The sequence below is a fragment of the Delphinus delphis genome, chromosome 2 (assembly GCF_949987515.2).
Source record: "Delphinus delphis chromosome 2, mDelDel1.2, whole genome shotgun sequence".
Classification (NCBI taxonomy): domain Eukaryota; kingdom Metazoa; phylum Chordata; class Mammalia; order Artiodactyla; family Delphinidae; genus Delphinus; species Delphinus delphis.
This window is the reverse complement of record NC_082684.1, coordinates 158278388-158293177: the sequence shown is the minus strand read 5'-3', so window position 1 is coordinate 158293177 and position 14790 is coordinate 158278388. Positions and strand designations below refer to the sequence as shown.

The 14790-nt window shown below is 38.5% G+C and overlaps 1 protein-coding gene across 4 annotated transcripts in view; it reads left to right on the top strand.

Annotated features, from left to right (window-relative positions):
• Positions 1-14790, top strand: part of UPF2 (UPF2 regulator of nonsense mediated mRNA decay) — a 211336-nt gene that overhangs the window by 76062 nt on the left and 120484 nt on the right. For all 4 annotated transcript variants that reach the window (XM_060006040.1, XM_060006039.1, XM_060006041.1 and 1 more), the window contains exons 17-20: positions 3391-3495; positions 3805-3903; positions 9549-9716; positions 13638-13779. In XM_060006040.1, the coding sequence (XP_059862023.1) occupies positions 3391-3495; positions 3805-3903; positions 9549-9716; positions 13638-13779 (514 nt within the window). The remainder of the gene's footprint in view (positions 1-3390; positions 3496-3804; positions 3904-9548; positions 9717-13637; positions 13780-14790) is intronic.

Genomic DNA, 14790 nt, shown 5'->3' with positions numbered 1-14790 from the left:
TGTGTTGTTATTTTGCTACCACTTTTTCCCCCAGTTTTATTGAGATATAATTGATATAACATTGTATTAGTTTAAGGTGTACATATAACATAATGATTTGATATATATATATAGAGAGAGAGAGAGAGAGAGAAATGATTACCATAATAAGCTTAGTTAACATCCATCACCTCACGTAGTTATAAATGTTTCTTTTGTGTGTGTGATGAGAACTTTTAAGATTTACTCTTAGCAAATTTCAAATATACAATACAGTATTGCCAGCACTTTCTCTTTCCAACCTGACCACTCCCCTAAAGTAGATATAAATAAATTGATAAAAATTTAGAACTGGAATATGTTTCTATAATTGATTTCTATGTAAGAGATGGACATTACTATATTCCTTTTTTTAAAAAAAGAAAAATAATTAATTAATTAATTCTTGGCCTTGTTGCATCTTCGTTGCTACATGCAGGCTTTCTCTAGTTGTGGCGAGCGAGGGCTACTCTTTGTTGCGGTGTGTGGGCTTCTCATTACAGTGGCTTCTCTTGTGGAGCATGGGCTGTAGGCATGTGGGCTTCAGTAGTTGTGGCACACGGGCTCAGTAGTTGTGACACATGGGCTTAGTTGCTCTGCGGCACGTGGGATCTTCCCGGACCAGGGCTCGAACTCGTGTCCCTGCACTGGCAGGCAGATTCTTCACCACTGCACCACCAGGGAAGTCCCTATATTGCTTTTTTAAAAAATGAGTTTGTTGTAGAAACATTCAATTATATAATTTAAATTGGCTTATTAAGTACTTTATAACAACAAAAGGAAATGAGAGAGTATTTCCATTTTGTGTTTTTAGACTAATCTTATGGCTGTCTTTGCATTTTGCTACTGCACTAATCAGATAAAGAATCTAATAAATTAAACATCCTCAGTAAATATGACATTGAAGAGTGACTCATTTTCCTATAAATTTCTCATTTGAATAGTTGTATTATATTTTCTCCTCTAAACGCATTTTCTCCTTTTCAGGAGTGAACTTTATAATTTTTAAAATTGTATCATTTTAACTATTTCTTTTCCAGTTGCAAAGTGGATATTATACATAATATATGTGTGTTTCCTAAGTGGAAAAACAAAATGTTCAATAGGATGACTCATGAACCTTGTCTGGGAGGAGAATTGAAAGGAATGGTTGGTTTACTTTAAGGAAATGGAGTTGGAATTGTTTGCTCTCCCACCCCAGACCATCCTTTCCCACCAGTACCCTCCAAACATAGGGAGGAGAACATTTTTTTTTTTTTTTTTGTGGTATGCGGGCCTCTCACTGTTGTGGCCTCTCCCGTTGCGGAGCACAGGCTCCGGACGCGCAGGCTCAGCGGCCATGGCTCATGGGCCCAGCCGCTCCGCGGCATGTGGGATCTTCCCGGACCGGGACACAAACCCGTGTCCCCTGCATCGGCAGGCGGACTCTCAACCACTGCGCCACCAGGGAAGCCCACATTTTTAAAGAGAGAAGATGGGTCGATTATAAAGTAGTAAGAACAATGTAGGATATTCTGTAAATATTTGCCTCGACTGAGAAAGAACAGGGCTGGAGTGGAACTCTTCAGGAAAGTTGTACTCTTCCTTTCCATCTTGGTCCACAACTCTTCCAAGCTCCATATGGCCTTTTGAAGTTATTCTTAGCACGTAACAACCAGAATATTTTCTTCTCAGTATCAGCTGGGTAAATTAAAAGTAACTTTAAAGATGAAGTAAATGTTCTGCTGCTAAAATTCTAATTTTCTGCAGCATTTTAGAGAAAGTACAAGATTTATTATTGTAATAGCAATAATATTTATTGAGCATGGTCATTGTGTTCATATTACCATTTCTCTTGGCACCCTATGAATTAGGTGATAAATAAGGCACAGATACGTTTATTATTTGCCCCAGGTCGTAGCAAGCCAGCATTTGAACTTGGACAGTTTGACTTGTGCTGTGCTGACCACCTGCTTTCCTTACCAGCTCATGTGATCTGTTGACTTCCTCACCTCACAGGTTATTATGACCATGGGATTAGGACAGGGAGATTTCTTGTTCAGCATTTTAATTTCAAAAGTTAATCGGTTTTATTTTGCCTGAGCAATATAAAAAATGGTGAAAGAAAAGAGTTAATGCGTTTTAGCTTAGTTTTTGAATAGGAAGCATCTTTCAAGTGTTGAAGAAATGATTAATTTTTTCCAAGGGCCAATTTAAGAGCATTTCTATTGCAAATTTAAATTTGAATTATAGAATTATGTCAAAAAAGGTTAATGCATTTGAAAAAAAAGTTAATGCCTTTCTGTATTTTCCTCAACTATTTGCACTTCAGAAATTCTAAAAGTTTTCAAATGTCTCTATATAAGTAATAATGCACTGTTTGGATTTTTAAAATCAATTTCTGTGTATACTAGAAGTGTTATAACAAATTTAAATCATTTGTTTTCTCTTAGGAATTATTTCTCATTCACTTTATTTCTCTTGGCACAACGAGAAGCAGCTGGGTTTAGTGTAGTCTTTTAAAAAAAACTTTTATGGAACAGAGTGGGAGTGAATTGTGTTGGAAGGATACTCAGATGGAATGCTGCCCCTGTGTGGTTGGGGTTTTTTTGGTTTTGGTTATGGTTATAGTTTTGGTTTTTTTGTGCCTCTTTGAAAATTCACTGGAGTTCTGCCCAATCTTCCGTTTGAAAGGAATTTTGGCTGAGAGAAAAGGATGCTGGGGGAACTGACAGGAGAGGATGGAGAGATGTAGTACTTGAAAGCCACCAGCAAGGGGAGTCAGAATGTCTATCTCCTCTGCTTAATAAAGCACGTGTCCTTGGGCAAGCCACTTAACTTTTCTGAGCCTTAGTTTTTTCACATATAAAAATGAGGACCATAAAGCTTATCCATTCTTCTTCAGAATTAGGTAGAGCAAACAAAATGCTGTGAGAGCACTTTCTAAACTGAGGTGCTTTATACAGTGAGGTGCTTTTATAAAATGTAGTGTCATTGCTTTCAAATGGTAACAATGTTAAATTTGAATTATCAGTTTTCATTGCAGAGTTAGATGGGTATTAAAGAACTACTATGAGAAAATCAGTCTCAAGTTAGGGAGGAGAAAAATAACAAAAGGTTCAGGAAACTCGTTCCTTGTGGAATTGAAGGAAGAGTTTCTACAAAGGATCTTTGTATTATTAGATCAGTGGAAAATGTGAAATGGGTTTTCAGCTACTGGTATGTAGTACATGTTGCCAGCTGACTTCGCCCTACCATTCTAGGCAGACTGCATAAAAGGCTGAAACCAGAGAATAATAAACAATTATACAGAAATTTTAACATCTTTTTAAGGCATGTAAAAGTAGTAATGTTTTTCAAAATGTTTTAATCTTCTATAAATGTTAATTTCAGGAGGGTTCTGATAATGATGACGATGAAGGGGAGGAAGAAGAGGAAGAGAATACAGATTACCTCACGGATTCAAATAAGGAGAATGAAACTGATGAAGAAAATACTGTACGTATGGCTGAAAATTCACTTTTTGAAATTGTGCATTATTTTCGTAGTATTTCAATTTTAGCCACTGAAGTTTTAGTTTTTTGTGATAATTGAAATAATGTTTCTTTGGAAATTCATTTTTAAGTTGTTTTCCTATCTAAATACTTTTCTTTATTAACAAGTTCTTTGAATATATAATAATGTTATATTGCTCACTCATTCCTTGAGTTATGTTGAAAAAGTTATCAATACAAAAGGTTCTGCCATACAAAACATTACAGTTAGAATTTCTGGTCTGAATTCTTGCTTCTATTCTGTTTTTATAAGGAGGTAATGATTAAAGGAGGTGGACTCAAACATGTACCTTGTGTAGAAGATGAGGACTTCATTCAAGCTCTGGATAAAATGATGCTAGAAAATCTTCAGGTATTAACTGTTGCTCTTATCCAAAGTATTCAGTACAAAATACTGCAGCACATTTGATTGTGTTTCCTACCTAAACATTTACTTCTGCAGCAGCTCTTTCTAAGTTAGACAGTTTGAAGCTGCCGATACTTCTGGCATCCCACATCCTGATTTGCCACATTTCTTTGAAAATAGATGGAAAAAATGTAATAATACTTGGAACAGAGTGACTTCATTGTATCACCCTCCGCCTTTTCTCTCTGAAGTCATATCTCTATTTCTAAAACACTTCACTTGCAGTTTGTTTAGGAGTCAAACTGCAGAAGATAAATATTTGGGGAAATTTAATTTAGTAAATTCTTAACTTTGATTTATAATTTGAATAACTTGTATATAAATATCTAGAGGAAATTGGTCATTTGATATTTAAACAAATGTTCATTATTTAATGTATTCATGATATTAAGATACTAGATTTTATAAAAAGCTCCATCTTCCCAGTGATTTAGGTAATTATGTTTTTCTGTAGTTAGAGGGAAAATCCCATGGACTGTTTACTTCAGCCCTATATATAGCTATTGTTTCAACCTTTGGTGACTTGAGAAGAGGGCTTTTGTTGGAATGGTAGGTGAAAGCCCCATGGAGTGTGGGCTCAGTGGGAAACGGAAAAGGAGGAAGTGAAAATACTGGATACAGGTAGAGCTGACTTGAGACGTTTTCTAGAAAGGGAAAAGAAATGGGGATGTAGCTAGAGACGGTCAGAGTTAAAACAGGAGGGTTATTTTTAAGATAGAGGATGTTATGGAGTAGATGCCGATGGAATAATCCTTTAGAGAAGAAATACTGGATTTTACTTTCATTGATGATAGTAAGGTCAGAAGCTATGATAATGTATAAATTAGCAGTACAGGCCAATTTGCTTCTTCCTACGTATATTAAGATTTCTTCATACATCTAGAAAACTCTTACTTTATGAAACAAACCTCATATTCATGTCATTTAGGAGCACATATCATCAAATAAAACATAATCATTATAATCCCTTTGACGAGGTAGTAAACAGTTTACTCCTTAAAGAAGTTTTTCCTATCTTACATGAGTCAGTAGCGATTTACTCATTCATTCGTCTAGCAAGTATTTATTGGGCCTACTGTGTGACTAGCACTGTTCAGGCTTAGTATAAAGTAGTAAATAAAAACAGACCTGGTTCCTGCTCTCAGGGAATGTACTTTTATGGGGGAGGTAGATACTTAACCACAAATATGTAATTTCAAATTATAAGTGCTAAGGAACTAAAAGGACGCTTTGGTAGAGAGTAAAGGAAGGGCCTTCTTTAGATAAGATGATCAGAGAAAGCGTCTCTGAGAGCATGACTTTTAGACAAGACAGGTACAGAGGAGTCATCTGGGTGAAAAATTAGGGTAACGTGAAAACAGTGTGTCAGAGGTCCTGAAGCAGAAAAGAACTTGTGTTTGAAAAACTTAAAAAAGGCCAGTATTAATAGAACACGGTCTGTGGGTGGATCACAGCATGAGAACAGGTAATTGGGAGTGGCCTGGTCCTTTAAGGAGCTGGTTTAGACTGGAATAGGACTGAAAGCAGGGAGACTAACCAGGGGGGTGGTTAGAAGGCTGTGGTGGTAACCCAGGTGAGAGATGATGGCCATCTGTCTAGGGGAGTGGCAGGGCACACGGACAGAAGTCTGGATTTGAAAGCTGTTTAGGAGGTAGAATGAACTGGATTTATTTGGTGCTTGATTAGATAAGCGGTGTGTGGGGCCCAAGGAGTCAAAGACGACACTCAAGTCTTTTAGCTTTGAGGCCACTGGCTGGTCTCTGACAGGAAACGGGAGAGTGAGCCCAAGTTCCACTTGTTAAGTTTGAGGAGCCTGTGAGGTGTCGGTGGGAATGTCTGGAAATCAGAAGAGAAACACAAACGGAGCGGTTGTTAGAGCATATTTAAAGCCATGGCAATAACTGACTCACCCAGATGTAGAGTGTGGAGACAGAAGAGGAGCAGGTTCAGGTTCAGCTCCCTCCTCCTCCCTGAGGAGCCCAACATTTAGAAATAAGGTAGAAAAGCTGAGGAAGTCAGAGGAATGGGAGCTTTTGATGTGGTCCAGTGATCGTTGCTTATTGAGCACTCTTGAAGAAGTGATCTGGAAGGATGTGAGGATGTGATCAGAGAGGAGGAAACTTTGAATTCACATTTTTGCATTTGTGTTTATGTACTGGAGAAAACGTCATCCTCTGTTAGGCACTGATTTTAAATCATTATCAAATACCCCAAACAAACAGTTGTACAGATGTCTTCCTTTTGCTAAAAATCATAGGAAGATGCAGTATCGTGAAGACATTGACTCTTCATGAATCAGATCCTTAAATTTCATGCAGTCCTAATTCTGTCCCACGGGGGGCCTTTGGGGATGGGGTAGGGGTTGGGGGAGAGAAGAACAGGGACATGAATGCAGCGTGAACTTAACAAAATTATTCCTAAAAGCATCTGTAAGAACAAACAGAAAAGCTAGGAGACTTGTAGAAAATGAAGGGTGAGTTGAGATACAAGATATACATACAGTTATAGGTTGTTGCAGGAATAGATAGATTAATCAAACAGAGGAGAGTCCAGAATAGACCTCAGAACATGGCAGTTTAATCATGATGAAGTTAACATTTCACATCAGTTGAGGGAAAATGGTGTATTCAACAAATGGTCAATAAAAATAAAGCTGGATTTCTGTTTTATTTCCACACCAGAATTAATTGCAAATCTCTCAAAAAATCTTAATCATTGTGAAGACTGTTGAGCACTGCATTAAGACTTTACATTTATTCTTCATACAGTGCTGTTGATGCTGTTCATATTCCCATGTTTCACTTAAAGAAATAGGCTTGGAAAGACAAAAAAACTTGCTTAAGGTGAAAGGGTAGTGAGTGGTGTAGTCTCTTATCAACCATTTGTTGCATTACTTTCTAGCACAGAATGCCATAAAAACCTTTAAGAAATAACAAACGGGGGGGGGGGGCGGGGGGAGTCTATAGCCGACACAACACAAGTCAGTATCTCTACTATACCAAAGAGATCATACAAACTAATGAGAAAAGATGAATGACTCATTTTGTTGTTGTTGAAAAGAATATACAAAATCGTGCTAAAGCTCACTGACAATCAAAAGATAAGCAAACTAAGAAGGGCCTTTTTATCAGATCATCAGATATTAAGATTTAAAAAGTGACCGTATCTATTGTGGTTAAGTGTGGGCAAACATCTATATGTGGTAAGGGTAAATGAGTCCATTGTTTTTTAGAGAAAATTTGGTAAACCTGTCAGATGGGCATGCCATTTGATCTAAAAATGTACCCTTAATAATAGTCTCTCAAGTGCATGAAGTTAAATATAATGTCACAAAGATGTGACATTGTAATAGAAAAAAAAGTCTAAGCTGTCTATCAATAGAGGACCAATAAAATAAATAAGACACACCCCTATAATTAGCTCTGTATATATTCAACTAGATGCCCAAGATATTGAATCAAAAAGAAGAAAAACATGTATGTTTAGTATAGAATAATATGCATCATGGTTGCTCCTGTTTATATGTGTATGTAGTATATGTTTATATATGTATATATATGCAAGAAAAAAATCTGGAAGGACATGACCCATTGTTAATAGGAGTCGGGCTGAGGGAGGTAACTGGAGGGATTGGTATGGACGTACTTGGTAATATATATATATATATATATTTTTTTTTTTAATTAATTAATTTAGTTTTCGCTGTGTTAGGTCTTTGCTGTGCACAGGCTTTCTTTAGTTGCAGTGAGCGGGGGCTACTCTTCGTTGCGGTGCGTGGGCTTCTCATTGCAGTGGCTTCTCGTTGTGGAGCACTGGCTGTAGGCGTGCGGGCTTCAGTAGTTTCGGCACGCAGGCTCAGTAGCTGTGGCTTGCGGGCTCTAGAGCGCAGGCTCTGTAGTTGTGGTGCACAGGCTTATTTGCTCTGCGGCATGTGTGATCTTCCCAGACCAGGGCTCGAACCCATTTTCCCCTGCCTGGCAGGTGGATTCTTAACCACTGCGCCACCAGGGAAGCCCGGTAATATATTTTTGTATTGAAATAGTTTATGAAAAGAGCATGTTAATTTTGTAATCAGGAAAGAAAGGTAATTTACAAATCAAGATTCATCTAACATGATTCTTTCAAATTTTAAGTATTGATAAAAAGTCTTGATAAATCTTATGAACCTGGGAGAACTTTAAGCAAATTCTAAGAAATTGGAACTTAGAAATCAAAACAATAAAACCAGGCTTCCCTGGTGGCGCAGTGGTTGAGAGTCCGCCTGCTGATGCAGGGGACACGGGTTCGCGCCCCGGTCCGGGAAGATCCCACATGCCACAGAGCGGCTGGGCCCATGAGCCGTGGCCGCTGAGCCTGCACATCCGGAGCCTGTGCTCCGCAACGGGAGAGGCCACAGCAGTGAGAGGCCTGCGTACCGCAAAAAAAACAAAACAGAACAATAAAACCTTACACCTTTATTACCATTTTGCTTGATTTGCAAGTCTCTTGCATATATGGCACCTATATCAAGAGACTATTTACATAGCAGTTAAGCAGTTTTAACACCTTCATGGCCTTTTGGCATTACCTTCTTAGCTTTGAAGAGTCATGTTCCGCTCTTTTCTCATTCGTGCTCCATTCATCAGACTTAGAAAATTATTTGCAGTTCCCTAAATGCACCTGCTGTTTCACATCCTTGCTTTTGCACCTATTCTTCCCCTGCCTAAATTCCCTCCATATCCCCCAAATTGCTCTTTTACCATCTGCTTGGAAGAAGTCATGTGAAGTCTTAATGTTCTCAAATGTCCCATTTTCGTTCGACCCTTTGTGAAATCTCAGCACCCACCCACTCTCAGCTAGGCCTGTGTGGTCACTCCATCCCCAACACACATTATATACAACCCAGATGAATCGTAATTAATTTATTTCTCTCTCTTACTAAACAAGTTTATGAGCTCTTTGAGGGTAGAGACTATCTTTTTAATATTAGTATCTCCAAGCCTAACATGTAAGTCATTGGTGAAGGGTTGTTTAAATAATTGGTTGATAAATCCAGTGTGAATGCTAAAAGTAATTGATATTAATAAGCAAGAAGTTAATCTGAACATTAATTGATTCCATTCACTCTTAAATATTAATTGGGCACCTGCTGTGTGTGAAGCACCACCACAGAATGCCAGGGAAAGGGTTCAGTGATGAACCCCATCAGTCAGGTGGGACGTCTCATGGATAAGCAGGCAGTTATGGCCTATGATAACTACAGAGGAACATGTGTGCCATGAGTGTGAATGAGTGTGAACATGTGTGCCATGAGTGTGAACATATGGCCTATGATAACTACAGAGGAACATGTGTGCCATGACAAGTGCACTCAAGGAACAGGGAAACAGTAGAACCTACAGCATTGTTTGAGCTTGGGAGAGGCTGGAGCCATCAGTAGGAGCCAAATCATATGGTTCTTCCAAGGCGTGTGTAAGGGTTTGGAGGTGGGGGATGGCTCTGTGGTTTCAGAAAGACGACTTGGCCCTAGTGTTTGCTCTAAGAAATATAGCACTGAAGGAATTGTTTGCAGTGTATTGGGTTATTTACATTTTTTCATTTCTGTCTTTAAGCAACGAAGTGGCGAATCTGTTAAAGTGCACCAACTTGATGTTGCCATTCCCTTGCATCTCAAAAGCCAGCTGAGGAAAGGGCCCCCACTCGGTGGTGGGGAGGGAGAGACAGAGTCTGCAGATACGATGCCATTTGTCATGTTAACCAGAAAAGGCAATAAACAGCAGGTAAGAATCTGTCCACCCTGTATTCACAGTTGGTTGTTAGTTATCAAGTGTAAGCAGTAACTTTGTTTTATAGGTTCTAAATTATCTTTTGCTTACAAGGGGAAAGACTGGAAACATTTAAAGTATTCAGTGATAGGGACTTCCCTGGTGGTCCAGAGGTAAAGAATCTGCCTTGCAGTGCAGGGGACGCGTGTTCGATCCCTGGTCGGGGAACTAAGATCCCACATGCTGCGGAGCAACTAAGCCCGAGCGCCTCAACTAGAGAGCCTGCGTGCTGCAAACTACAGAGCCCATGTGCTCTGGAGCCCTAACGCCACAACTACAGAGCCCACGAGCCCTGGAGCCTGTGCGCCACAACTAGAGAAGAGAAAAAATCCGTATGCCACGACTAGAGAGAAGCCTGTGTGCCACAACGAAAGATCCTGCATGCCTCAACGAAGATCCTGCATGCCGCAACGAAGACCCGACGCAGCCAGATAAATAAAATAAAATTTAAATCATATGTATTTGTTAGAAGATATAAATACCTTGACTTTCAGTAGAAGGGTTTCATGTGTAAGCTCAGGGTGGGAAAGGAAAGGAGGGTGAGGGCAGATAATCTCAAGAAAATGCTGACTTGCCAAGATTTCTCTTGGGAAAAAAACAAAAATCATTGTTTTCTGACCCCTAATCCTTCTCCTCCATTCTCCTTAAATTACCTCTTCCTTCTTTCCCTTATCGCACAGATGGCCCTCAAAATCATTTCCCCAACTACTAAGCTATCACTTTGATTCATACATTCACTCATCAAATATTGTCTACTATGTGCCAAATACCATCCTAAGTGTGAGGCTACAGTGATGAACAAGATGCAGCCCCTGGCCTCGTGAATGCACAACCCAGATGAGGGAGAGAGACAGCATAATATATTTGCAGATAGTGAAAAGTGCCCTGAAGAAAATAGAGCCTGGCTCTCAGACACAACTCTAGGATACATCATATATTACCAGTTCTGTAAAAAAAAATTCCACACTTTAATATTTCTGAAGGCAAGCCACCTCTTAGAGTTGGTGCACTCTTGGGATAATTGACAGCATTTTTTTCTGTTTTAGTGGTATGTAAAATAATGGTACATCTTATAATTAATGGAAGTGTCTATGAAATACAGTGGCTACCACAGCTTATCACAGACAAGTTCAGCACCTGGCTCCCCCATTCATTTAAATAGTAATTTAACAGATACTTATTGTTGACTTGCCACATACCAGGTACTGTTCCATGTGCAGAAATGCAGGAGTCAACCAAGTCCCTCCTCTCTTGGGAGCTTTCATTCCAGTATTGAGAGGCAGCAATAAAGAAGTAATGTCAGGTTGGAGACAGTGCTGTGTTGGAAGATAAAGCAAGATAAGAGGATAGAAGAGACCGGGTGGGGAGGAGGCTACGAGAGGGAGACAGCTGCTGCGGGGGTGACCGGAGAAGACCTGGAATGAGGTGTTCTCTGTGAGGGCAGGGATGTTCTGTTTCCTCCCTCCTAGCACAGCCTCCAGGAGATGATGCCTACCTTAATTTTTTATCTCTGCTTTGGTCAGGTAATTTCTTGTTACTCAAAAGATCAAAGTTGTACAGTATACCATTATTTTGCTATACTGCAAATAAATCTTGAGATATGAAAACTGAATACCAGTTAGGATCACAGAATGGAGGGCTGGGAACAGGGTTTCCATCATGAGTCATGTTTAAATAGTTAACTTTGACTTCGATTCCGAGCACTGCTGTATCTTTTTCAGACACTGTCTTCCTAATTCCTTTCTAGTCAATAGGACTTTCCTCCGTCGCAGGTTCTAGGGTTATCAAGTTTTTAGGAAATTTCCCCCGCTTTCTCACCCTCAGGCCAGAGATGAGCCCTCACATTTCCCCTTTCCCTCATCCTCCACCCAGTCCCTAGAAAAATAAGGGTTTGTTTTTGATCAAGACCCTAAACTTGGTGTTGGAGTGAGATCTTTGTAAAATTGCTCTTCTCAGCACTTGGAACTGCTAGTTCACCATGGTTACCAGGATTTTCAAAGCCCAGAGTTTTTGCTTTTTTCTTTTCTAGGAATGACTTAGTACTCTGAGTAGACTTTTCTATTTCAGTCATCACATTTTAGGTCTGATTCATTTTCTTTTTCTTTAAAACCTCTCAGCTTCCCCTTTCCACTCCCTCGCTCTCCCCTCATCACCAGATTTCTTGGCACAAAAAGGAAGTTGTGTTTTTTTTTTTTAATTGTGAAGGGCAGTACGTGGCAACATCAGTTCGGTAGGCCTTGGTTCCTATTCCCGTACAGCTCCTGAACATTTGTACTACATTGGCACACTTCTTGAGCCTTGATTTTTCTTATTTAAAAGGAGCCTTAGGAATATCTTTCTGTGAAAATCAAATTACACAACAGTAAATAATCAGTTTTCTTCATTCGTCCCTCCCTTTTCTGAGGCACACATGAAAATTCAGTATACCTGTGAATTTGCACACCCCATTTGATCTTTTCAGAACGTGTAGGCATAAAATTAAAACCTACCTTCAGAAACTTTGGAGCTTTGAAAGGTAAATTCATTTCAGCTGTCCGGAATTCTAAATTGTATGGGTCAACATAGGACCATATGTCTGTGTTTTAGAAGAAATATTTTTGGTTCAAAGTGGATAGATTATATAGTGTGTAACCTATATAGCTTCAGAATGAGGAGTGAAGTCCTTATTTCTTAAAATGTGAAATTTTGTTTAAGGAAACATTTTTATTGAACTTTATTTTTAAAATGTTAGCAAATATGAAATGAGAGCTCAGAGTACTTGGTTATTAAGTAAATTTTCAACTCATAAACATTATTTGGAATTTTGGAAAATGTTCAATTTTAGGAACATTATTTGAAGAAACATCACTGTTATTTTGTGGTCTGAAAAAGAAAGTATATTTTGTTCTGATTTTTATTTCTTTATTTGACTTTTGGGTGTTGGCCCTTCTGGTGCAATGGTTTTTTTAGAAATGTGAAATGTGTAGCTTTATAGGAATCTTTAGTTTTTAAGTGAAAGATCTCTTTGTGCACCAGATTTGTGCCCAGAAATAACTTTCTTCTGTAGTCAGTAGGAAAAGAAAAATTTGCACCAATGAAGTAAGTAGTTGAAAAGAAAGGATAATACTGTTGATAGTTTCTTTCTATATCTAAATGTCTATGAATTAGAATAATGAAATAAAATGTTTTGATCATTAAAGCAAAAGTTTTAATGTAATAGAGCCATTATGTAATGTTTTAAAGAACTTTTTGATTGTTTTAAACAAATGCACAATATATTTATTATAGTTCAGTCCTTGTTAACAGTCCTGAAACAGGGACATCCTGCTAAAAACAAACCATTCCGTAGATAAGAACTCTCCCCCATAATAGAGAAATAGATCTTATTGGTCAGTTGATTAACTTTTTCTCTTTTCCGGTGTCACAGCTATCTTTGGAATATGAAGGTCTGTTAAGCCTGAACGCGGACTAGACTGTATAGTTCAGGAGGGCAGAACTGATTCCAGAGGGTAGAAATGAAAAGGGTGCAGATTACAGCTTTCTGTATAAAACCTCTTCTGATAGTTAGCCATATGTAATAGGGTCTGTACAGTGGAAAATGATCCCCTGTTGCTTAGATGTGTGCTCCCAAACAGGGTGCAGAAAAGGTTGAACTTGATGGAGGTTGAACTTGATGGCCTTCCACTTCCCATCCAGCCCTAATGGGTTTGTCTCTAGTAGAGTAACACTGTTGTCTGTTTACGTTCTTAGATGATGCTGTCTTTATTGACTTATTAAGGAAGGAAAGATTATTATTTTTCTAAACTCATTTAATTCTACTTACTAATTTATTTGAAATCTTTTTTTCTTTGATTTTCTCAAGCCATTTGTGATTTCTTTATTATTTTTTTTTCTCAGTTTAAGATCCTTAATGTACCCATGTCTTCCCAACTTGCTGCAAATCATTGGAACCAGCAACAGGCAGAACAGGAAGAGAGGATGAGAATGAAAAAGCTCACACTAGATATCAATGAACGGCAAGAACAAGAAGATTATCAAGGTATCAAATCTTTTTCAGGATGGAAGTGGAAATTTGAGCTTTTAAAGTACAGAACATCAAAGCTTTTATTCTGCACCTTTTCATGTCATGTTTGTATATATTTAGCCTGAGAAGTTGATTGTTTTTTATATTCCATTCTGTCTTCATTTTTCTCTCACTTATTTTGTAAAGTAACACTAATGTAATTTTCGTCATATTTTGCTTCCCCCATAATTCAGTTAGGTTCTATACTGTTAGAGCTATGTTTGCAAGTGATATAGTACCAAGTTTTAATTGCCTCATGCTGCCAGTCAACTGTGAGCAAATTATTATTCAACAAATGTCATTTCTTTTGTCTACTTGAGAATGCTGGTCTCGAGGACCCTCTATTCCTTCAGATTTGCGGGCATCAAGTTAGGATTCCAGTTTTATAGAGACATACCCAGCACACTTGGATTAACTGGAACTTTACATATAGAGTCCACTGACACTTCATAAGTCAGCCTTTTGTCATTCCCCTGGCATCCAGATTTTAGAGCCATAACATGGCTGTCTGTATAGTGCTATACTCACCGACTGCTTTTTGTGCAAGAGATTGTTGTATAAATAAATAGTTGGTTTTCTATCTTTTTTTGTTATCAATTAATTTTTTTTTTTGGCCACGCTTCGTGGCATGTGGGGTCTTAGTTCCCCGACCAGGGATCAAACCTGTGCCTCCTACAGTGGAAGCGTGGAGTCTTAACCACTGCACCGCCAGGGAAGTCCCAGGTTTCTATCTTTAAATCCCACTTCTAGAATCTTCTCTTCCAGTTCAGTTGATACCCAATGTTCTTAATAATAAATAATGGTAGATAACACTCAGTGTAAGTGCTTACTGTGGCCGGACACTTATGTACTTTATCAAATCACTTAATCCTCACAACAGTTCTATGAGATAAGTGCTTATTATTATTCCCATTTTACATTTAGGGAAACTGAACCAAAAGTCGCATAGCTAGTATGTGGCAGAGCTGGGATTTGAGCTAATATTAT